At 44.0% G+C, this 25,624-nt stretch overlaps 1 protein-coding gene across 1 annotated transcript in view; it reads left to right on the plus strand.

Annotated features, from left to right (window-relative positions):
* Nucleotides 1–25,624, plus strand: part of LOC147736928 (E3 ubiquitin-protein ligase TRIM39-like) — a 299,338-nt gene that overhangs the window by 192,610 nt on the left and 81,104 nt on the right. The window contains exons 5-6 of the mRNA XM_086934083.1: nt 6,202–6,224; nt 22,060–22,175. Of these exons, the coding sequence (XP_086790209.1) occupies nt 6,202–6,224; nt 22,060–22,175 (139 nt within the window). The remainder of the gene's footprint in view (nt 1–6,201; nt 6,225–22,059; nt 22,176–25,624) is intronic.

Genomic DNA, 25,624 nt, shown 5'->3' on the forward strand with positions numbered 1-25,624 from the left:
TCATCTTAGAGCTTGGCATTCACCGAGCAGGGGGACTACAGAGTATATTTTTTAGCTATAGAAAGTCTTTTATGCATTTTTCTTCAAAAGTCACTTAGTCACTGATATCTTTTATGTTACCCTCTGTAGGGGTTTTGCTCCAAGGGAACAGTTGTGTATCCACTGGCGACAGTAGCTCACCATTCTCAAAAATATCCTCACCTCTCTGTGTACGACAGATCAATTCATTTTCAAGACTGTGGGGATGCCCTCATGCAGCATTTTCCTGGCTCCTTTATCAATTTGTTGTTCTAGATAAACAACATCATTTTGATAGTACTGCAATTCATCAGGGGAACCCTAGTGCCCATTCTCAGCAAGATGCTTGAGCAGGGTAGCCGTGTCCTACCTTTCTGGTTCCAGGTCACACATGCCAGGAGCAGATCATCAATGTAGTGCACCAATATCGGACTATAAGCCAATGTAGGGTCTCCAGGTTTTTCTTCATTATCTGAGTAAACAATGAAGGTCTTTCTGTATACCCTTTAGGATCTCTACCCCACACAAAAGTCATATCTTTTAATCTGAATAGTTAAAGGTATTGGCCATCAACACAATTTCGTAAGCCCCATTTGCAGAGAGTTACATGGATTCCTGATGACGTCCTTCAGAAAACTCTTTCTAACATTCTTGAATGATCGGTGTTATACCAGCTAAAAAGCCTGGGGGGCATATAATCAAGGGCCATATCGCTGCTTTAGCTTGACTTTTTCCCGCTAAAGCTGCAATATTTTTATCGCTTTATTAGCAAGCTGTCGCTAACAGCAGTTAGCGACAGCTTGTAGGCAATAGCTACAGGTTTGGGGCCCGCTTTGCATGTCAGCAATATTTATCGCTAATGACATGCATAGTGAGCGTACCCTACCTGTTAGCGACTGAAAACAGTCGCTAACACAGCTATCGCCTATTAGCAAGGCAGGCGAAGCAATAAAAAAATTCTCGCTAACCGCGAATATCGTTATAACTAAACACCTGCTCAGACCAGGACTTAACCTGTTCATCCAATGGGAGGTGGATAATCAGGTTAAGTCCCCAGTGACGTTAATGCCTGAATATCGCTGGATTTCCAGCGATATTCACGCATTGAGCCGCGATCGCCAGAAATTTGATCTCATTGCAGATAAATGTTGCTAATAGCACGTTATCTCAGCGATAATTTCTGGCGATAGGTGGCGATAAAAAAAATTTTGTGATAGATATCGCTACTCCTTGATAATATGCCCCTGCATCCTGCCCCAATGTGCTTTTTAATCTTTTTGCATCTTTGATCAGCCCAACTTCTTTCATGGTTAAATACCACAAATATTCCTTGATACTTTCTTCAACACCAATGGGTAAATCCTTCTTTGTGAGTACCGGATATATCCTGACCACCGATTCTTTTGACTTTAATATTATTTCTGCATCAGCTGCCTGGGTTTCTATTTCCACACTTTTCATCATGTAGTAAACCCTGCAATTTAGTTTGCAAATCACATATATTCCTAGTAGGTTCATTGGACTCAAATTCAAATCACAAAGTGGTGATTGTTTTTTTTAATGCAACATTATGTGGCTGGGGGTCTCAGGCTGAGACTTTATTTGTGCACTGCTGATGTGTGATATCTATAACTTGGATCTCTTTTTCTGACAGGGGCAGGAGATCACTATGCATGAACGGGGGCTGTTGAACTGTGGGGTGGGACTGGACTTGGAACCTCCATTCTGTATTTGTGAGTCTACAATGGAGATGGGAGGCATATTCATCTTCATGTATCAATAGTTCTGTTTATTATGCATAAGAGCAAATGGCATCAGGGGTTCTAACTGCATTGCTCCATCTTGTAAGGTGATGATCTGTACTTGAGTCTCAAATTGTCAGGATTAAATCAACATTATCTCTTCCAGTGACCAACTTTATTACAGATTGGCAAGGAGGAACATTCTTTAAGGCCCCATTCCCTCCCTGTGCATACTGAATAGTGAGTATGGGTGAATTTTGCGAATCAGCGGTCTGCGAATTTGCAAAGAATCTGTGAATTTGCGGATTCCCTTGCGAAATCGCGGATTATTTTGAGATTTGCACCATACTTAAGTGGAGTACTGTCTACTAGCTAATCAGTAAGTGCTACCTCGTTGGGTATATGTATAGTGCTTTTCCTGCACTACAGCTTCGTAGGGCCAGAAGAGTCGCCTCCAGTGACCATGTGTGTTTAACTTTGCCATCGCACCGAAGGGCGCCGGGGTCCCTCGAGTGAGCTGTCCATCATAGTGGGTAAAGGGCGGGAAGACGGTGCACACCGCTAGTGTGTGGGGAGGGGAAACAGGGGGGGGCTTATTTGCGAGTTCACATGCCTCTTGTGTGTATAAAAGGTCAGGCACAGAACAGAGCAGCATATGAGGAGAAAGAAGCTACTGGTTACAGGAACTGCACAGGGATTGCACTCGTGAAAGTTAAATGTTAAATGTTAAATGTTGTATACTTGTAAAGCGCACAGCTGCCCCAGCAAAGGGGCGTCCCGGCGCTGTACACCGCTGGGGAACCCATCCTGGCTTTCCCTGTGAGATGGTCCCTCCTGGGCATCTCCAAGGTGAAGACAAGCATCCCCGGCGCTGATGGGGCCGTTAGTAGAGATTAAGCAAGCTATTGCCCAGAGTTGCTGAGTGGGACCCATGGTTGGAGTAGGCACCGAGGTGAGAATTATCGAGTCCGGTGATCATGGCCCAAGACCCTGACGCGTTGGGAATCGAACCCTGCTCCCGGGCCGACCTCTGCTTCCGGGTCTGCCGCCTCTAACCAGTGAGCCACACCACTCCACAAGTCAAGGATGCAAAGGCCTCCATCAAGCAGCATAGCTAATTTTCGACGGTAGATATGGGGAGAAAGCACACCTGCCCAGCCTCGACAAAATGCACGTTTGTTTTGGGCTGATTAACTTTGCCATTGCGCCGAAGGGCACCAGGGTCCCTCGAGTGAGCTGTCCATCATAGTGGGTAAAGGGCGGGAAGACGGTGCACACCGCTAGTGTGTGTAGGGGGCAAACAGAGGGCGGGGCTTCTTTGCGAGTTCATATGCCTCTTGTGTGTATAGAAGGTCAGGCACAGACAGGAGCAGCAGATGAGGAGAAAGAAGCTACTGGTTACAGGAACTGCACTGGGATTGCACTTGTGAAAGTCAAGCATGCAAAGGCCTCCATCAAGCATCATAGCTAATTTTCGACAGTAGATAAGGGGACAAAGCACACCTGCCCAGCCTCGACAAAACGCACATTTGTTTTGGGCTGATTAACTTTGCCATTGCGCTGAAGGGCGCCGGGGTCCCTCGAGTGAGCTGTCCATCATAGTGGGTAACGGGCGGGAAGACGGTGCACACCGCTAGTGTGTGGAGGGGTAAACGGGGGGGCTTCTTTGCGAGTTCACATGCCTCTTGTGTGCATAAAAGGTCAGGCACAGATCAGAGCAGCAGATGAGTAGAAAGAAGCTACTGGTTACAGGAACTGCACGTGGATTGCACTCGTGAAAGTCAAGGATGCAAAGGCCTCCATCAAGCATCATAGCTAATTTTCGACTGTAGATATGGGGAGAAAGCACACCTGCCCAGCCTGGACAAAACGCACATTTGTTTTGGGCTGATTAACTTTGCCATTGCGCCGAAGTGCGCCCTTGGGTCCCTTGAATGAGCTGTCCATCATAGTGGGTAAAGGGAGGGAAGACGGTGCACACCGCCAGTGTGTGAGAGGGGCAACGGGGGGCTTCTTTGCGAGTTCACATGCCTCTTGTGTGTATAAAAGGTCAGACACTGATCAGAGCAGCAGATGAGGAGAAAGAAGCTCCTGGTCACAGGAACTGCACAGGGATTGCGCCCGTGAAAGTCAAGGATGCAAAGGTCTCCATCAAGCATCATAGCTAATTTTCGATTGTAGATATGGGGAGAAAGCACACCTGCCCAGCCTCGACAAAGCGCACAATTTTTTGGGGCTGATTAAGGAGTTACTGAATTTGACCTTCAACTCAGGCACCTGCTCTATCTATATCTGTAAGTGCTTCCTGTTCACATTTAATTTCTGTGACAGAAGCCTCGTTGTCCACTTGTAACTATTCTATGACCCTGCTTCGAGGGTCAGAGCAGGGTCAGAGAATAGTTGCAAGTAGGCAACGAGGCGCCTCAGGAAGCACTTACAGGGTTACAGCAGGTGCCCAAGTTGAAATTAATTTCTTTGCAACCATTTTGTAAATGGTTACAAAGAAATTAGCTTCAACTTGGGAACCTGCTGTAACCCTGTAAGTGCTTCCTGAACAAAATTTGTCCCGCTCGCGGATTCGCAGATTTTGCCGCAATTTCACGAGATTTGCGGATCACGAAATTGCGGAAAATCCGCAAATTCCGTGAGCGGAACGAATTTTTGGCCCCTACTTAATGAATAGTGACTCATTGCATAGCCACATTTATACCAAGAGCAGGATCAAGGCCTGTATTTATTATCGCTGACCATCTCGGACCGCTGGTCTGTCCCAACCCTGCCTGCACATCTTTTTCTTCCTTATCTTCCTTGCAGCATTTTTTATTCTTACTGTTTCTTTTTAAATTTTGTTTTTGAAACTGTAGTAATTGTGACTGTGCACTCAGTTTTCACTATGAATAGGGCCCACGTTTTTTAATCTTGTACATATTATTGCTAGTAAATACATTTTGATGGATATTTTTTGTATATGTAATTTGCAGCCTTGAGAAAGTCCAGGAGGATGAAACACGCGTCGGCTTCCTTTTTTTTTGTGGAAAACTACCATAACAGCACGGTAAAAACACTGCAATACATTTACATTGCTTCTTTTACAACGTGAGTCGTTACAATGACTTGAGCTGGATGGCGCTATAGACTAAGGAATAGTGTGATTTACTATTCCAACACTTTCCCTACTGTACGTAGGCCGGAATTGGAATAGTAAAACATACTATTCCTAAGTCCAGCGCCCTCCAGCGCAAGTTGCGTTGTAAAAACAGTGATGTAATGTACAGCGATCTAAATGATCGCGTTATAACATCATACATCCTTGTTTTTTGTACAATGGAATAAACTCATATGATCTGATACGTCCACAACTATGAATTACTTCTTGGGAAATTTGCAAATAGAACTCTATTAATTCGGATGTGTTCTTTTGTGTTCCATGACTGTCTGAGGATAAAAGTAACAGAGATTTGGTGTGCTTTGGTGCATTTGTCTTATATTGTGATCTACACTGCGTATGCAGATCTAGCAGATCTTTACCCTAAGGGGTTGGGTAATACAGCTCCACGAGAGTACCCTTGTACTTTGACAGGCTACAAATTGAATGTTCAAATATAATATATACTGACTCATAAATGTGCTGATCTGAGAGCATTTCTACCGGATTTATACAGGCCCTTTAATCCCATTTGACAGTTCGTAAGGCTGAGTAGATATGAGGGCAAGCTAGTACTCTATGCCATGCCACTGATCATTCTGAAAGGGCATTTTCTGCAAAAGCAAAGGTCCAGATTTACTACCACTTTTTGGAGGGTTTATGCTACTTTTGTAGCACGAACAGGGTTTAAAGTATTGTGGTGGTATTGACTTTTCCGTTTGGATTTGTGTAGGAAAATGGAACAAAGTAATGCATAGCAGCACTATCCATTACTTTGTGCTACTTTGCGTCAAGAGGTCATTACATGAGTGGTACATGGGTGTATCTATTAACAATTCTAGACATGGATTTGTGCAAAACCTTACACCTCCTCGAGGCAGAGGTAAGGGACAAGAAATGTTTTCAGTTCTCCATACTTTTAAAACTCTGCACTGTACAGCACACAGATGAAGTTAGACAAATACAATAGCACCGTTTTAATACTGGCGGGACCCCCTTCAGGTATAAAAGCTACCTTTGACAGAACACACTCACCTTAGCACTATAGTGCAAGAATGGGTATGTTGGTTGATGGTAGGCTAAAGGGCATCAGAGCTTTAACAAGGCCATTTCTTAGTTGATAGAGTGATGTTTTTACTCTCCCTTTGGCGGAATGCAGTGCCGCGACTTTGGTTGCTATGCTATGCTGCGTCACATTTTAGTAATTTCTCCCAACATGTTCTGTACAATTCATGGCACCTGCTTTAAAGTATTTTGTTGTCATTTATTTCTGTCCTTTCTTTTTTTCTTTTTTAGGATGCACCAGATGTTTTGACCAGGTATGACTGAACACTGATATTCTGTACACCTGTTTTGTGTGTAAAATTATAGCTAATACATACATGCAGTAGCATCATTAAATGATGAATATTTTTCAGGTAAAGAAGGTATTCCGTTTCTCGAATGAAATTAACTCTTAGAGGGCATAATTATAACAAAGTGGCGAAGTGTGTCATGAAGCCAAGAAGGCTAACAACACCCTTCGCCACTTCCGGAATGCAAGGCTGCACCATATATACAAGGATATGATGTAGCCCTGCATTTCTCCCTGCATTAGCACTACATTTAGCAGCCTAACGCCAACGCAGCCCTTGTACCATAGTGCAAGGTTGCCTGCATAGAGGAGAGTGATTGTTTGTGTGCAAGAAGGTCTCCCTTCCTGCACATAAACAATCTTTAAATGGTGTTTTGGAACGTTTATGTGTGTTGCATAATGCAGCACACTTTGCAGTTACAAATGTCATTTTTTGAACAGGCCTTCCTGCACATAAACAATAATTGGTGTGTTGCTGTTTCCATATTTGCTGCACAAAGCAACACACTTGGAAACAGTAAAACGAGGAGAATTTAAGCATTTCTCCTCATTTTGCCTGTTTCAGACCAGGTTTTCTCTGGTTTTATTTTTGGTGCTGCCTTCTATTTACACCGCCATTGTAGATAGGGAGCAGTGTCAACATCAGTGTGTATTGTGGTGGAACGCCCACCACAACACCCATTGCTCACCCCTTTCACACTAAGTACACCGTGAAAGGGTGCCTTATTTACAAGGCAGTGTTAAGCCACATTAAGTTATGTTGTGGTGGCGATAGGGGCTTGCGCATATGCCTCTAGGTTTTCTGTGAAAGAGTTTTCCTTGTTTACTTCAGTAATGCAATGTTTTCTCTTTTACACATCATAGTAAATGTTCCTGTGTTCCCTACACCCTCACAAAGATCTCAGAGGTGTCTCATATCTTTTTAGGTTGAGCGTGAGCCAGCGCGCAAGCGCTGCTCTGCGAAGAGCTGGGGAAGTAAAGTACAGTGTGAAGCTACATCCACTCCCACACCCTTATTCTTCATTGGCATTTGTGTTTGTCCTTTGTAAATGCTATCTTCTGATTGACTGTGAGGCTTATTAGTCCCTCCTTAGTGCAGCCATGATGTTATTTATCCTCGCCCATGGCTACTGTCCCCTTTACTTCGTTGTTACACGGGTGTGTACTATTTCGATGTCATGCATTCAACTGTCCCATACTTTAGGGGGTCATTCAGCTGAGCTGACTCTTTTGCTGTACAGGTAAAGCATGAATGTGACGTACGACTCTTCTCCTAGTGACAACGCCAGAGCCGCATGCTCTGCTAGGTGGAGCACTGATGCGCTTTGATGCTAAGTCCATTGGTATCGCGGCAGGGCAGGCAGGTTTGGTGGAGGTACCTTCCTATGACCTGGCAGTGGTGGAGGGTAGGAGCGAGGACATTAGTACTCGCAATGCAGCTGGCTTATGCCCCCTTACACACACCTTGTGAGAGAGCTACCTTTGCCTGGTGCTGAGTTCTGCGACTGGTTACCTGCGCAGCTCTTGGGGCACTCTTCTCACCTTAATCTGCTGCGGAGTTGGAACATGCACTGATGGCTGCTGACATCCCTCTCCCCCTACTGGCGGTTTGTGGAGGCGAGGGTGCTGCATACCTGCTACCTCTCACCCCTGCCTACACATGGACGAGCCCTGCCGGGCACTATAAATGTTGAGTGCACGAGTTACACCAAAGCGGAGACGGTGCTGGTAAGCACCTTAAGCTGCCCCAGAGCGCCCGCCTACAGTGAGGTAGGAGTCTTCTACTGCTGTGGCTTCCGGGACAACAAGTACGTTTGTGATGATCCCAACAGCTACTTCCCCTATGGCCACAATTGCATGTGGTGTCTGAGGTACACGGGGATGGGGCCGGGAGCTGTGGAACTGTATGCCAGAGCCAGGGCACCAGTCAGTTACTGCAGTGATTCTGGCTCGAGTGGTTTTTGTAAGCTTGCTTGTGCGCTCAAACCTAACACTGGCTTTGCTTTTCAAGACCTAAAAACACAGCTGTTCTCGAATGGGGGGCTTCCTAGAGTGTGCTCCTGCAGTTAATGCTGTGGTAGGGATGCCTGAGTAACTCTGAGTTAACAGCTGAACGTATTTTCCATGAAGGCGTACTGGAAAGGGGGCTTGGTTTTGTGGGAGCATTTAGTCCTCGAGAAATGTGAAAAGAAGAGGGTGTTTGCTTGGACAGTAAGGAAGTATTTCACCATTCCACCTCACGCTTCTTTAATCCACAACCAGACACTCCTTGCTCATTTACCTCCCTCCAGAAGGTTCTTTGTCATCCTCTCCTCCCCCGCCCTCCCTCCAATTGTCTTTGGCAATTACATAGGTCTTGCGTAAATGGGAGATCTATTGCATTGCAAATGCTTGTTTACTTTGCTGATAAAGTACAGATTTGTGTTGTTCTGAGTGTCTTTCCCTTTGTTGAACGATTGTCATAATGTGAATTATAAAATAGATACAAAAGAAAATATAAGTTTCAGTATAAGCCAAAACAGACCAGACGCGTTCCAGAAAAAAGAATTTTCTGTGCAAGACTTATTTGGGTTAAATTAACATGAAAGTTACCAGATGGCTTCACCTCATTGGGCAGTGACCATACTGTACTTTTCTTTTTATCTACAAGCCCTTGCAATTTTGAACGTTTGTTCAGTTGGTTCAATTGGGGTGACCGACAATCACAGCTCCCAGGATGCAACAGGTTTTTTGAATGAGACTTCAGCGCTGTTGTATGGCAATAGTGAATACTTGAAGTCATCAGGTAAAATGAATTGATCCAAGCGGCTGAGGTTACTTTCGGCTTAAAACAATGTGTGCCAATGCAAACGGAAGTGACGTCTTATAAGCTGAGCCATCTCAAAATTAGCACTGCCATTTGTGATGCTGGTTCCGGTGGTACTCTGTCCGACTGATGCTGCAACTTGTACCAGACACACAGATGGAGAAACAATTGCAAATTAGGTTGTCTTGCTCGGGAAGAAAAAATCAACAATTCGAGGCTTATATTTATCACATGTTCTGCAAAACCTGCTTTCTTATCCCTATTCTTAGCCTCCCAGGCTGTGCCCGGGAAGCGGCGTTTTGATCGTTGAAACGTGTTTCCTTTATGAAGGTGTCTTTTCAATTAGCCTTTCTTTCTTTAAGTGGTCTAGGCTCCATTGTTTCTGTCTTTGGGTGTCATTTTGCAGGTTGTCATGAGACCTGATATTATTTACGCAGGCCGGGCCTGCTTCACAGATTGTGTCCATCAGTTTGGGAGCCTTCTGACATTTTTAGGTCTCGCCTAGCGTTGCAACGATTGTGCTGGTCGCTCTTCAAGACTTACAGTTAGAGAGGAGTTTTGAGAAAGGGGCTTGAAGCCCTGCCCCTCATTTTCATTGGCTAACGCAGGGGTCTCCAACCGATCGATCGTGAGCTACCGGTAGCTCGCCGACCCCCTGGCAGTAGCTCGCGCTACTTTCTAATTTTAGAGATGTCATTTAAATATTTTATTTGTTATCCATTCATTGTTTTTGCCAGCTCTAAGACATTGCCCGCCCTCACACAAACCAGCTGCTCTGATTAGCTGAAGTGAGCTTATCTGGGGTGGGGCGGGCCAAAGAATGTGACGTTCTTCCTGAAGTGACGCACCACCTGCTTTCTCCAGGCAGACACTGCAGTTCATAATTGCTATCTGGCCCATCTCGTCTGCCTGGGAAACTGCGCAGGACTGGTAAATGTTTCGCCCTGATTGTTAACAGCATAGTTGGTAAAACTGGCTAAGTGCATTGTTAGGCCTTTGACTTCAACATCGGCTGCCACAGCGCTTTATATCTGCCTTCAGTAACAAAGCGCCGTGGCAGCCGATATTAAAAACCACGATCCTGCAGGCACTGAGATGCTACCACAGCGGAGGCCAATGTTAAAAATCAAAAGTCATTGCCTGCCCTGAAAAGCTTTCACTGACTTTAACACGCTTTAAATTTACCTTCGTGTGGAAGTCAGTGAAAGCAGCTTTGTGCATGCAAGGTCCTTTGATTTTAACATTGGCTGCCACCGTGCTTTATAAATGACTTCAGTACAAAAGGGGGTGGTGATGGACGGAGCATCTGAATCAATCAAACACTCACACCCAGTCAAAAGATCTGGGTTTAATCGATCACCGTTCTTTAGCCCACTCTGCCACCGCAGTTCAGACATGGCTATATGCAAATCAGTCTGACCCTGTGCCTCATGAGAACAGTCCAGCCCGAACTGCCAAGCCATGTCTTCCCTGGACCGGAAACAAGCTTCAGAGGACCGGTTTCTGGCATTCCAGCCGTCTTCAGCCCGGCTTGCTTGAATCCAGTGGCAAAGTGAGCAAGGGACTCACGTCTGAGCAAACCCTGCCACACTCATGGCGACCAAAAGCGGTACAAAAGGGGTGGCTGGGTATGCTCAGACGTGAGTCCCAGGCTCTCCACATCACTGGAGTCAAGCTATCCAGGCTGAAGAAGGCTGATAGCCAGAAACCGGTCCTTGGATGCTTGATTCCGGTCTAGGAAAGATAGTTCGGGCTGGACTGTTCCCATGAGGCACAGGGTCAAGGCTGATTTGCATATTTTTTATTTTTTTGTATGTTCTTATATAGCGCGCAAATCACCCGGAGGCATCTCGGCGCTTGCATTGGGAACCCATCCTGGCTTTTCCCTGTGGGATAGCCCCTACAGGGCATCCCCAAGGTGAAAGCCAGGCATCCCGCCACGGGGGGGGGCGTTGTGGAGATTAAGCAAGCTTAATGCCCAGAGTTGCAGAGTGTGAACCCATGATTAGGGCAGGCACCGAAGCGAGAATTATCGAGTCCGTGGACATTTGAGCTCAAGACCCTGCAGCGTCGGGAATTGAACCCTGGTCCCGGGTCTGACTTCTGCTTCAGGGTCTGCCTGCTGTAACCAGTGAGCCACACTTCTCCATGGCATATCGCCATTGTCTGACCTAGGGTGGTGTGGAGTGCAATAAAAAGATGGATTTAGGCCCAGATCTTTGTACTGGGGTGAATGTAAGACATTGTTCTGCATTCTGTCCATCAACTGTGTTTTTTGCAAACTATTCTCAACATCCTGTGCCCCGGTACGCTGGTGGCCAAGAGTATGTATAACATGTGTGAGTGTCAAACGTTGTTTAAGATCTGCCCCTCGAACCCAAAGCGTTTTATGCTTAATTGTGCTGCCTTTAGAGTCTTGATAATCATTTTAAGACTGGAAGGATAAGTTGTCATTGAAAGACTGAACACAGTAATATGAATCGCAGACAATAAGAGTCAAAACGTTTGGATCAGCAAACTCAAGAGCAAGAACTAATTGTGCAGTACAGTCTCCCAGTGCCTGAGTGTGCACTATGGAAGATTTTAATTCTCCATTCACCATTGTACCAGCAAATATAGGATACGCTGCTGAGTAGGCATGTTTAGAATCCGTGGCCTGCTGAACCAAACCATCGGTGTAAATAATACATGCATAGTCTTCCAAATAAAGTAAAGACAAAGGAGGTAGATGAACATGTTCATACTGCAAGAACTCCTGTGTCTGAAGAGAAGCGTCAAAGATAAAAGTGACATCCATGGACCCCAAAGAAGCAGCCCATTGTATCTAACAGGGATGTAAAGCTTTTGAGTTTGGCACACTTGCCTTCATAACTGCCTCTAAAGCAGGATATGGAGTAAACACAAAAATTCATTTTCCCTGTTCAAAAGTGAGTTTCTTGAGAACCGCCATTTGGACAGCTGTCAAAATTTCTGGACAGTTAAAGACCTCATTTCGGCCGAAGTGTACAAATGTGATTGACACTGTGACTCCTTTATTAAACGTCAAGTAAGTGAAACCCACTGCACCTGGTATGATTCGTATCACCAGGTTAACGTGGTTGTCACGTGTTACCAAGTATGTAAATTCAAGCAAATCAGATTGCAAAGAAAGTAAAATAGCAGAATGTTCCAGTAACCAGCTGGCTTTTGAAAAAGTAGGTTGTATCAAGACAAAAAGTGGCTTGATGCGCTGCGCATAATCGGAAATAAAAGTACACTTGAAATTTAAAAATCCCAGCAAAGACTGAAGTTTTTTTAGTGTGGCTGGAGATTACAACCATGCGCATTTCTCCGGGAAATGAGGAGCCAGGCCTTGACCTTCATTGTTGAGGTCGTAGCCCAAGAAGAGAACTGCATAACATGCAATGTGAGACTTGGCAAAATTAAACTTGTAACCGTAATATTCAAAATGCCGAATTATGTGGTCATCTCGTCACAGATGCGGCCATAGATCGTTGTCTGTGAGATAGATACCATCAACACACGAATATGTGTCTGGGTCTATGCTGTCTAATAAAGAGACAACATGTGCACCAAAAACTTTGGAGCTGTTTTTGTAGCCCATTGGGAGACGCAGTTTTTTTCTGGACTCCACCCGTTGTGAATGCGGTCCATTGGCTGCATTTAGGGGACAGATTATGGTTGTAAATACCATTTGAAATATCCAGTGTTGTCTTGTATTTTTTACGAACCAGACTGTCCACCAAGGCAGAGCTATGGGTATTTTGTACCGCAATGGTCCGGCAATGGGAGTTCAAATGTCGGTAATCAAAAACTATACGGTATGACCCATCAGGTTTGGATACAGTAAAGAGCGGATTGTTCATTGGCGATATGCAAGTCTCAATCACTCTTTGATATTCTAACTGAGTGAGAATGTTGGCAACAGGATCTTTTGCATTCCGTTTAATAGGATATTGGGGTTGAGGTAGAGGCATCGACCGCAAAAGAATTTCATGTGACGGGAATACTTTATCCCAGCCAACCTGATTACAGTACACAGCCGGAGTAAGGGCCAAAGCCCACTCACTTGTAAAGGCATCCGCATGCATTTTAGGAACGTAACGTGAAAAACTAGGAAGTATCATGTCTTCACCGCGAGCCACACCCAGAACAAAAGGCGGGGGCCAGTCAGCCTTCACTAGCAAAATGTCAGAGGAAGCGGTCAGATTTTCCCCAAAAATCCCAGTAATAACACGCTCAATGTAACCCTCTTTCCGAAATACTATTTCATACAGCCGATCCGGGGGGCTACCTGTGTGTCGGCTGTCTCTACCGTAATGAATGTTTTAGTTGCTGTCACCTCCAGACAAGGATTTAGTGCCTCCCACACTATTGTAACTTCTGCTGCGCTGTCTAACAGGGTTACCGCCCAAGTATAATCCAGTAGTCGTGTTTTCACTGTCTGAGGCATATCTCGCTGTTAAAGCGGCAACTTTTTTCTTTTAAAAAGGTGATAGGAAACGTGGCTGCTTTTCCTGTTTCCCTTTGCCATCAAAGATGGTGTGCTGAAACATTTTGAGTATACAGCTGCAAACCCCTTTCCCCAGGTGTTACAATTAGCTAACTCGGTAAGCAAATCTTGAGGCAAACTTATCGTTAAAATTTGGTGTTTCTCTACAGGAGAGGTATTAGGAAAAACAGCTTCAATATGTCCAAATTTTTTCGGCAAGCCAATAAGGTGGCTGCTCTTCCTGTTTCCCTTTGCCATCAAACTGACGAGTTTGATCACGTCCCCATGATACTTGCTGACTATTGCCTCGATCCTGGCGATCCCCACCACCAGCTTTTGAGCGAAATGTGTCCTGTGAAGAACGAGGAGAATGCTGATCAGGGACTTGAAATCTATCAGGAGACTTAATTTTTGCTCGGTCACTAAGGCATAAGTACGCTCAGAAGATTCACTAGTCGGGCAACTAGCACAAGAACCTTGTTTCTGTTGTTGTTCTTCCCCTTTTTCCAATTTCTCTCGTTCTTTTTAGAAAAGACTGGGCACCCTTCTGTAGCAGATGGGACATTAGGCTGTTTTTTAGCCTGCGTTTGCGAATGAGTAAACGGGTTGTTCCCCAAACTATTGTGGCCAATGGTTTTATAAACCTTAGCAATAATTTCTGGTAATTCGCATGGTTTATCCATCTCAGGGACCGCTGCCAAGCCGTTAGCGACTTGAAAGCTTACAGCATCGCCCTTGACATTGGCAAGGATCATATCAGCCACCACATTGAATACTCCCACCAGACGCATCCCCAATTCCACAGCCGCTTCAGCACAGTGTCCCTTCTGAACACGCTTTATCATGGAGAGAAGGACAGTCATAGATGATGTGCTAAAACATTTTGAGTATACAGCTGCAAAGACCTTTCCCCAGGTGTTACAATTAGCTAATTCGGTAAGCAAATCTTGAGGCAAACTTATTTTTAAAATTTGGTGTTTCTCTACAGGAGAGGTATTAGGAAAAGCAGCTTCAATATGTCCAAATTGTTCGGCAAGCCAATAAGGTAGTTCATCCTTATTTGTCGGACACTTACCCATTATCAAATTAACCATAACGGGACTGATAGTCACCCCACCAGTCACCACCGGGTGTGCAACAACCCCTGGTGGAGCTGCCTGAAAAGCACGGGACCAAACTGTTTAACAGCTCTAAGTACATGAATTAAGGAAGTTTGCAACGCTCGCAACTCATCAAGATTAGCGTTTGTTAATGCACTCGGGTGCGGTGCTTACCCAGCCAACACCGGCCATGATGCTCCTTTAATTGATAACGGACCTAACCGGGCAGGTGTAAATGAGTGAGGAAGGGTGCCATTAAACCAAATACAGTGTTGCCAAGCTGATAGTGGTACCTCTCGGGTCTGGTATGGACGATACACACTGGCATCGCAGTGTAAGTATACTCATGAAACATATTATCATCTGCTTCAACTGCAAGAAAGGTGACCCTAGAATAAAATACCTCAAACGGATACGTAGTATTCGTTTTAACTACATAAATTAGATCGACCCCAGTATCAGGGACCCCATAATTCCTTAAGAAGTCCCTGAGCGGGTTACTACTGTGTGCGGCAATCTCATGCCCCATCACAAAAGTAGGATGTATAACTTAATGTAGGCAGCACAGTACGGGCTAATAATAGAGAGTAACCTTTTTTTATGTAACGTCAAGCTTAAAAGAACCTATAAAAAATTCAATATAGGAGGAATTCTCGTCACAGCCGTCTCCGTAAGCGGATGCAAGGGTATTGTGGACAAGCACAAGCACTACTCAAGTGTCTTTCAGATAAGAACCAACGTTGGTGGCGCCTTGTGAGAAGTTGGCCTGGTATATGCTGTCCACTAGTGATAGTGGGCACCTTGCACCAGTCCAAACAACCCCTTAGAGGTGATAACTTAAAGACAACCTTTATTGAAAGCTATACTAGTGGTAGCTATGGAGAGCAGCCTTAAGGCTAAGGGGCAGATTTACAAGCCCCTTTCACCACATTTGCACCAACGTTGCGTCACTTCTGTGATGCAGCCGCAGCGCAAAGCCAGCGCCATGCTGTGGGGTATTTACAACGTGACGCATCTAGGGAGATGCGTCACATTGTAAAACCCTGTGCCACATGTGGGCATGCCAGCACAGGGACGCCTCGCAAAAGTGGCTGAGTGAAATCTACAAGATTTCACTCAGTCACTTTTACGGCCATGCTGCGTCAAAACCCTGTGCCTGCCTGAAGCAGGCGTAAGGATTGATGCAGCATGTTAGCCATAGGGGCACCCCGAGCCTTGCTGGAGCTGCGTCGCGCTTGCAACACAACTGCAGCAATGCGCCACCTTTTCGCCGGGGGCTGCCTCACCCATCTGCCCATCCGTGCACCACAGTGTGCCGCATTGTAAATGCGGCGCATCAGTGGTGGCGCACAGGTGGGCAGATGCGTCACAACTCTTCTGGTGCATCCCTGCTGATTAGCAGAGGTGCGCCATAAGTAGTAACTATGCCCCTAAGTCTTGAAGGAATGTAAAGCAGCTTGTTTTACCAGTCTATAATTTCATGAATAACCAAATGAAAGGATAACAACCCCTGGTATATATATTAAATATATGTATTTATTCTAAGCAGACCATACTAGACTGATGAGGCTAGAGGTAAAAGCACATAGGTTACACTTAATAACACACTAAATTAGCACACTATACAATAGGCTTGAGGGGCGAACCAAACCATATATCAATAAAGTGGTAGAAGAACCACAACTTAACTCGACACAAGGCCTAGAGCCTGTAGAAGTGCTGGGACCGCAAGGAATCACCCATGGTAGTGACAAAGGGGACCCACGGGGGACGCGTGCAGTGTGAGAACACAGCTGCAAATCACCCTTTAACTTCAATGGGGAAAGTCGCGGTTGGAAATTTAAAGATAAAGGACACTTAAGACCGGACTTGGAGCAAACCCCTTTAGACTTAAGAGGTTCTGGGGCCATCACCCACGGGAGCACTGGAGTACTCGAGTTACCTCACCCAGGGAAGCCGGGTGCATAGGTGTCTTTTGGTGTAATGAATATTCGTTGATTTCATTGGCGATATGCTACAAAGTGCTGCTGCCTTCGAAGTAGAAAGTGTCCAGAGTGATCTAAGCCTGGATCAATGATGAGAAGAACCTGAAAGCAGAGGGGACAGAGTCTGGGTCACTATCCCACGGATATCGGGTTATTTCAGGTGAAAGAGGTGAAGCTTGACTCTTCAGCCCCAAGGACCAGGAGGTGTTGACGATGACCAGGAGCTGGATTTGAGGTGTCCCACAAAGGATGTAGAGTGCTGAAGTGTCAGTGCCTGGATTGTACTTAACAAGCTTTGGCAACAACAACTCATGCAGAAAGGAGAAAGATGCTTTGGTGCTGACCAGCAAGGTCTGAGGGACTCACCACATGGTTGGGAGTCGGGGCACGTCTGGAGCAACAAGGGAAGCCCAAATAAAATCAGATTTGCCATCACAGGAACCCACCAGTCAACAGGATCGCAAAGGGGCCTTGAGCGGTCATACTCAGTACTGGCTCATGGAACACTCAAGGAGTGTAGGCCAGCAATCTTCAGTGCAGGTGGTACTCAGGGCTTGGGCTACATGTAACCTAAAGCACAGCTTCAAGATACGTCGAGAAGCTGATACACTTGCAAATGTGCACAATGGTCAGGAGTTCTGGTTCCACGTTACTCACGAGTGCTGCGAGTCTCAGCTTTGCTGGGGACTGGGGTCAGCCTCTGAAGTCCTGGGCTGCAAATACTTCAGAGTCAGTTAGGAGCTTCGGAGATGCAGACCGGCAAATGCTTTATTGGTGCCTGCCAAGCAGGGGAGTAACTACTTTACTCCGAAGGAGATTCTTTAGTCACCTGGCGTTGAGCAGATCGTCAAAGTTCCAGGATTCAGTTGCAGAGTTTCGTCCAAGGATATCTAAAGTCCTGTTGCCAGGGGTTCCTTACTTATACCTAAGGGAGGGGTTGGACATACTCCTGGGACCCACCTTTGGGAAGGTTTGGAAAGAGGAGTGGCTACACCCATTTCCTTTGTCCAGTTTCGAGCCAGAGCAGGGGCAGGTAGCTCCTGCAACCGGTTTGAACTGGACTATGCACAGGGACACCAAATGTGCCCTCAGTGGAGACTTAAAAGCACTCTTAGAGTGCAGCCACCCAGCCACAATACACTAAATCCTGTCTGGGAGATGGTTACAACTCCCTGTGACAGGAACCCTATTGTCCAGGCCTCCCCTGCTGGAATGTTGTCCAGCAGCAGGAGGTCAGACTCGTGTCTGTGGCTGCAGCATCCATTTTGTGATGCTAGGGCTCTTTTAAACTGTTTCCAGGTATACCGGTGTGTACATGTCTCTCCCTCTAAAAGGTTGGATCATTCCCCCACCGCCAGGACAGGCGGGGGGATGGTATGATTACAAAGTGTTTGACACCAAACACAACATGTTTCCGTGCACATATCCCAAAGTTAGCATTTACCGCGAGGTTATAATGCACTTAAGAGTATATGGTCAGGCAGCAATACAGAATAACCCCAGAGAATAGGTTCCGAAGACTGCATGGGCTCCCTCTCACATGAAACCAAGCACCCTGCCTTCAGGATTGATAAGGCCTGCCATAGGGGTTTCTATGTGCAGTGATTTTAGGTAGATATAGGTAACCCATATCTTAGTAAGGGGTAGCAGTCCTGTGGTGTCATTTTGGAAGGCTTCTCAGGGGTGACATAATACATGCTGCAGCCCCTGGTAGGCCTCTGGGATACCTATGCCCTTATTACAAAGTATACCATATACTAGGGACTCACAAGGGTACCCCAGTAACCAAACTGGAGTGTACCTATAGTACATGGAATCAAGTTAGAGAGGAAAGCAGATAGGCTAGGGTCCTGAATATCAGGTTCCTACCCAAACTAAGTCAAAAACCATCAAAACACCAGGAAAAAAGTGGGGGTAACCATGTAGTCAGATTCCACCTTTCTACACGCCTTTTTGCGGGGATTCTGCACATACACAGAAGTATACACAGAAAAACAAGACCTCAGTGAGTAGGTGGTGTACCAACCTACCACATCCGTGCCCAAAATCTTTATCCCACTAGCTATAGTGTCTCATTCGTTCTACGTCTACAGCGAAGCTACCAATGATTAGACAACCCAGAACATGTCACTCTATCTTTCAAATCGTGGGAGCCAGACACTCTTTCACTCACACACTCATATCTGTCCACAATGCGAGTAATCAGAGACGCTGTATAGTTTAAAATGTTTATTTCAACTAGCGCGCTCTATGTTGCAATACACGAGCCAATACTAGCAGCAGAATGCATAAACACAATGTAGTCAGCATTGTACAATACCATAGAATACAAACGGGGATGTCATGTTATAGAAAATAATGGAAAAGGACGGAACGACCTAACCACCCTCCCCTTGACAAGAAATAGTTTATTATAAAACAGAAGACCTCTGGGCTTTGTCAGCAGATCCCCATACCTCGAGGCCTAGATGCAATGTTCACATCGCAGGACAAACACAGGTCTTCGCTCTGGAAAGGTGTCTCTCCGTGTGTGTGAAAACAGCTAGTGTTGCAATATTAAAGTACACGCTTTCCAGAAGTGCAGGTGTGTGAAGCCTGTTATGTCTAGGTGCGAGGGACGGATCAGAACAGAATAACAAAGGCCATTGTTGTTTAACCTTGAACATCAAGTGCAGACTAAACCTCAGAGCACAGCAAAGAACCTGCAAAGCAGACAGTTCTCATGCGTAAAAGGCGCACAAATAAGTATTGCGAAATAGATGCTTGCAGTGTTGTGCGCACAAGCAGGTTCATAGTAGCGAAGCTCATGTTAATTGAGAAATTGTCGACAAGGACCTATAAGCCTTACTACAATCCCTGGACCATCGCTCCCTAAGTTGTCATGGCTCTGTGCCAGTAATGATTTTGAAAAATACAACAGCCTCCTTTTGTGTCTCCTTTTTGACTTTGTCTAAAATAACATTTTGAATACTGATTGTTTGAATACATATGCAAGATATATTGTTTGTATTGCATGTAGGATGTATGTTTTGTACTCACTTTTGTACTAAGTAACGTCATGTAGTATGTATATGTGTTTTTTTAGTGTAAATAGCTTTGAATGTATATATGTTTCTTTTTTCATTCATAAATGAGATAAAATAGTTTATTAAAAGAATTGTGCAAGTCAAAAGGGTATAAATAAAAGTACCCAGACAAACTAAAATGAACTTTTTGGTTTGACTCTTAAAATAATTGTTTGAGAATCTGGTTGGTGTGGGCACTGCTGTTGTATTTTTCTGATTTATAAGGTCCAGCCCACTCCAATGTTTTAGGACCTAACTCATTAGCTTTAGAAAACTAATGATTTTGAGTCACACCAAGTCATAAACCATCCTGCATCAATAATATAGTCCTGCAAGGGTATCTTGGGTACATTAAACGTAGCCAAATGCATGCACAAGAATGGTGCAAACCAAAACTGCATGGTCCTACACATACGCATTTGTCCTAAAACCTCATAATGCAACAGTAGTGACACCTCTAAAAAGGCAACTAAACGTGTGAGACTAGCTTATACTGCAAAACATACACAACACCTTACGGTTAAGGTAAGTCCGGACCCACTTACTGATATTTGAAAGTGAGTAGAACTGAATGGAAATTAATTTAATTTAATTTTAGTTTTTCCTGGGTGCACTACTTTTCTTCCCTTAAGCTATTTAAGGAGTTAATTTAAAATACAGCAGCTTTAGAATCCCCGGGCCCGATTCACAGAATGAATTTAAGACTCAATCCTAAACTTACTACTATTTTGGTATTCACAGAATACGCTTACTACTTTTAGTATTCACAGAATGAACTTACTACTTTTGGCATTCACAGAAGTTAGGATTTTGTCTTAAATTTGTCTTAAGACAAACTTAAGACAGACTTAAGACAAACTTAAGACAGACTTAAGTTAGGATTTTGTCTTAAGTCTGTCTTATGTCTGTCTTACGTCTGTCTTAAGTTTGTCTTAAGTCTGTCTTAAGTCTGTCTTAAGTTTGTTTTAAGACAAACTTAAGACAAAATACTAACTTCTGTGAATACCAAAAGTAGTAAGTTTAGGATTGAGTCTTAAGTTCATTCTGTGAATCGGGCCCCTTGTGTTGCCATGAAAAAAGCACATTCTGGTACAAGGATTGGGGATGCCTCTAACTGTCATATTCCTTGAATAAATGCACTAACAGAGTGTTTGAAGAAGTGAATACAAACACATCCATGCAGGTGAATCATTTCGTGTCATCAGACACTGTACTTCTCATGCAGTTTGAAGCATTTACAGAGATTCACCTTATTTTAGGTTAGTGCTGCTAGGTGTGCTCGACTGCTTTTAGAAGCGGTTTAAATGTGCACATCCTAAACTTAATATAATTGTCTTGGTGTTCCCAATAGTACATGCTATGTGTGTCTGAGGACCAGTTAACTTTACCAAAATATTTTTAAAATACATGATTTGTGACAGTATCTTGAAGCCAAGAAATGCAGGACAGGTGCAAATGCTCTGGATAATTCTTCTCTCAGCAAACATCCTATCCTCCAATTTATATTAGAGGCTGCAATAAAACAAGCTGGGATTGAGACCTCCATCATGACTTCAAACAAAGTAGTTGTAAAGGGACAGCTGAAATTCCAGGAGCCTAGTCCCGACAGGTCGACGATTTCGAAGGGCTGGAAGAGGTCCCCCGCTACACGGTGGAGGAGGGCACTGGACATTCCAGGAGCCTAGTCCCGACAGCTCGACGACTTCGGAGGGCTTGAAGTGGTCCCCCGCTACACAGCGGAGGAGGGCACTGGACATCGAATGCTGTCTTATTTAAAGCGCTTTGATAACCTATTCGGTTCAAGCTACTGAAATGTGCAACGTAACTGATTCTATGTAAACTGCTGTGTTAACATGTAACGAAACTTGTGCTATGTAAAGCGCTCTGATAACCTAATCGGTTCAAGTTCGCGCTATAGAAAACTCTAAAAATAAATAAATAAATAAAATAAGCTTCCTCTCACTATAAGGCTAATAAGCCCCTCTTCCTGGAAATGCATGTTACAATCTCAAACTTATCCTGAAGCAGATTTTCAATGATGGTCATCCTTAGAGAAAGCAGAGAGGAGCAGGCGATGTGTACTGACATAGCTTCACTTCAGCTTCTACACACTCCCAGACTGGTCTCCTAGTTGTCTCTTTCATATCAGAAACATGAAGAGATATTCTTATGGTCTAATACTTCCAACTAGAAGTTTTTTTAATCCTTCATCGAGCCAATCCAGTGGTAACGGCTCTAATTCCATACTTCCATCTCTCAGGTATTTATGTTTTTATTTAATTCATAGTAATGATTTTCTGATATATAACAATCCTGTTATCTAAGAGTGTATACTGGATTCTTATTTTACAGATGCGATAAAATCCAGGCTCCGAAATTGAAATGTGAGACTGCTCAACTGGGGGAAATATGGAACAGCTACTGTGAAGAGAATGCCTCGCTTGAGGAAAAAGTATCTCTCCTAAAAGGTAATTAACTAAATATGACATGGTGAGAGTAGGCAGATCTTGCTGAAAATAGGAAATAATGCTGGTATATGGACCTGTCCATAGTCACAATATATATAGATAAGCTTATATGGATTGATATAAAAACATTCTGTATAGTTAGAAGATATTGATATCATATCTGTCACTTGTGACATCAAGTGTGAGTTCAAAAAAGTGCATTGGATGCATGTTACGATTAGCTATAAACGGAATATATTAGCGGTTGTGTGACTAAAAATTATAATGTGGCTATGTTTTGGTCAGTAAAAGTCTGTATTAACATCAATATTAACCATAACTTAACTTTAAGAAAATATATATTTTTTTTGTATGATAGACTAAATCCAGTTTTTCTTTTGTTTAATTATCCGTGCACCCTATTGCAGTCAGAATAAAACAGCTAGTATATCAGTCATGTCTGCCTGAGTACCCATCAGCCAAACTCTAAATCAAGTACAAATGTTTCTACCACGAGTTTGCTTTTTCAAGAGCAATGATGGAAATGTTACTAGGCTGTGTCATCCTTAGGATTGTACAACATTTGAAATTATTCCATGTGTGTAGAGAAATTAACTCATTACTTGTTGGAAAGTGAATTAATGGGAATCTTACAAAAAGCTGGAGTAAAGAGTAGAACAGGTGCGCCAAAGAGCATAGCCTGACATTAATGTTGGTAAGGGACCTCGAAGAAGATGGTGGACCGTATTTAAGAATAGAGTTAGGATGAACTTTTCACTTCATTTGTATTTTATTTTTTATTTTAATCGCTTTTTTTAGCGGGAGCATGACCCGTGCGGGTATCACTTTCCAGAATTGCAGCATGCCAAGTAGTAAAATCAGTACTAACATATTCACTACAAGTTCATTAACCGTCAAATATCATGGGTACATCATCAATAACAAGATAATGCCATAGATCATCCACTGCAGATGCCAGGCAGAGGTGAGAAGCAGGGGAGTAACATCAGTATTGCACGGAAGAGAGTATTAAGTAGCCAGAGATATTAAAGTCACGTGAGCGACTGAGGAGAGTAGTGTCATGCTACATGTCAAATCACCATACTGTGTAGTAAGGAGGATGGAGAAGGTACAGAAGAAAGACGGTCTGGGAGGTTACCAGAAGGGATCATCCTATAATTAATGAACCACCAAATAACCAAAATAAAATGTCTGTCCATCAGGAACATGGGTTTTGATGAAGACTAAGGTTTTATTTGGCTAATTTCCTGTGAGCACTATCCATTTGTTATAGTACTGAATAAGATACATTCTTTTAAAAACATCATAACACATTTTAATCTAGTTTACAAAAAAAGATAACAAAGAAAAACTTTTGATCTTCAGGTTTCCAGTGTATGAAAAATATGGAGATATTGCATAAAGCCACCAACATTGGCAGTCACCATCTTGCAGGAAAGCTTATATGTATAAATGTTTATTTCTGAATATTTATCTGCGTTTCACAGACAATTAGTGTCAGAATCGGGGGGCACAGTCCTATTCAGAGTCCAGGGGCACTCTCCTACCCATCTGGATGTAAATCTCTCTATTCACCACCAGGCTACCTAGCCCTGCCCTTTGGAATTCCCCAGCCCTGTCACTCTCGGAACCCAGATAGCAGATACACATCCTGGCAGAGGCGGGCTGAAATGGTCAGGCAAGCAAATGCTAACTTTCTAAAAGTAGCATTTGCAAACACAGGATATTAAAATAAACTTTACTAAATGAAGTATTTTATTATTCTGAGTTCAGGCATACTAAACATGAGTCTGTTAGGATTATAGAATGTAACAATTCTAACAGCCCATTCCGGCCTATGAGAACAGGTAGCCTTACAATAGTGAAAAATGAAAATGGCTGTAACTCACTATTAGGACATGCCACACACATCAGGGCTTGTCCTACCTTACACTTACAATGCACCCTGACCTAGGGCCTACCATAGGGGTGACTGATATGAAGTAAAGGGAAGGTTTAGGGACTGGCAAGTGGGTGCACCTGCCCAGCCAGCATGACAGTACCAGACTGCCTGCAGGTTCTGCAATGGCAGACCCTAGACACATTTTACCAGGCCGCTTCTGTGGGTGACACAACTAGCGCTGCAGGCCCACCAGCAGCATTGGCATTTACAAGCCCTGGCACTCCTGGTGCACTTTACTGGGGACTGACAGTAAATCAAATAAGCCAATCATGGGATCCAACCAAGATATACATTTTATACAGGGAGCACTTGCACTGTGGCACAGATTGGCAGTGGCACAGTAGTCTGCGCAGCTAACACCAGCAAAACACATGAGGTACAGCAATAAAAAGTGGAAGGGAGACCCACGCCAAGGTGCCAGGCTAACAATTAGACTAACATGTTGAACTATATTCTAATATTTACTGGACAGATGTCATTTGCTGGAAACTTCTATCCAGAAGAACAAGCTCAATGGATGGTTATCATAGTGTTTCTTAAGTCTAGTTTATCAGTCCTCCTTAGTATGTAAAATAAACATTAAACATTCATAATTATGTCTGCAAAATGTAAAATACAATGTGCAACCACAGCAATTTATTTACCATTTTAATTTTTTATTGTAGCTCAACATTGTCTTAAATTACACTTCTATTACTAAAGTACATTTAATGCTGGCCGGGTACAGTTCACATGCTTTCACTCTGGGAATGCACACTTTTTTTTTATAAAACCCTCAATAAAAATGACATCCTTCCTTCCAAGAGCAAAACACATTCTTATCTTGATGCATAGCTGCAAGTAACAAAATGGATTTGCTGGTCAGGTGCTACAATGGTTCTCGTCTTTCCTTCATCACAGATCACAAAGAGTCAAGGCAAACCACTCTCTCCCAGCCCTCTCCTGCACTCATGGGGGTCCCTCAAGGGTTTGCCCTATCTCCCATCCTATTCAAACTTTTCCGCTCGCTAACTCATTAAACTCCACTAACATTCTCTTCCACATGTATGTGGACGACATGCAACTCTATTTCCTTTGATAACATCATCTCCCTCAAAACCACCGTAACGTCTACTCAAAACTGGTTAACTCTGCACCATCTCCTGCTCTCCACCTCCAAAAGGGAATTCCTGCTCATCTCCCCTCCCAACCACATCCCAAAGCTAGACATGTGGCTGAGTCACCTCACTGCTTTCAACTGCACCCCTCTTATCATAGAGTCAGCCAAATCCCTCAGAGTCACCATGGACAAGCACCAGAATATGAAAAATCATATCAGAAATGTATGTAAGGGAGCAAACCACTTATTGAGGTCACTCAGAAATATCAAACCTTTTCTTCCACTAAATGATTTCAAGTAGGTAGTCCAAGCGATTGTCTTGCCAAAGCTTGACTATGGCAGCTCTACCCTCTGTGGCCTTCCCAATATATGCCCTGCCTCAACTAAGGTCAACTCTGAACTCGGCGG

This window comes from Lissotriton vulgaris, chromosome 1_1 (assembly GCF_964263255.1).
Source record: "Lissotriton vulgaris chromosome 1_1, aLisVul1.2, whole genome shotgun sequence".
Classification (NCBI taxonomy): domain Eukaryota; kingdom Metazoa; phylum Chordata; class Amphibia; order Caudata; family Salamandridae; genus Lissotriton; species Lissotriton vulgaris.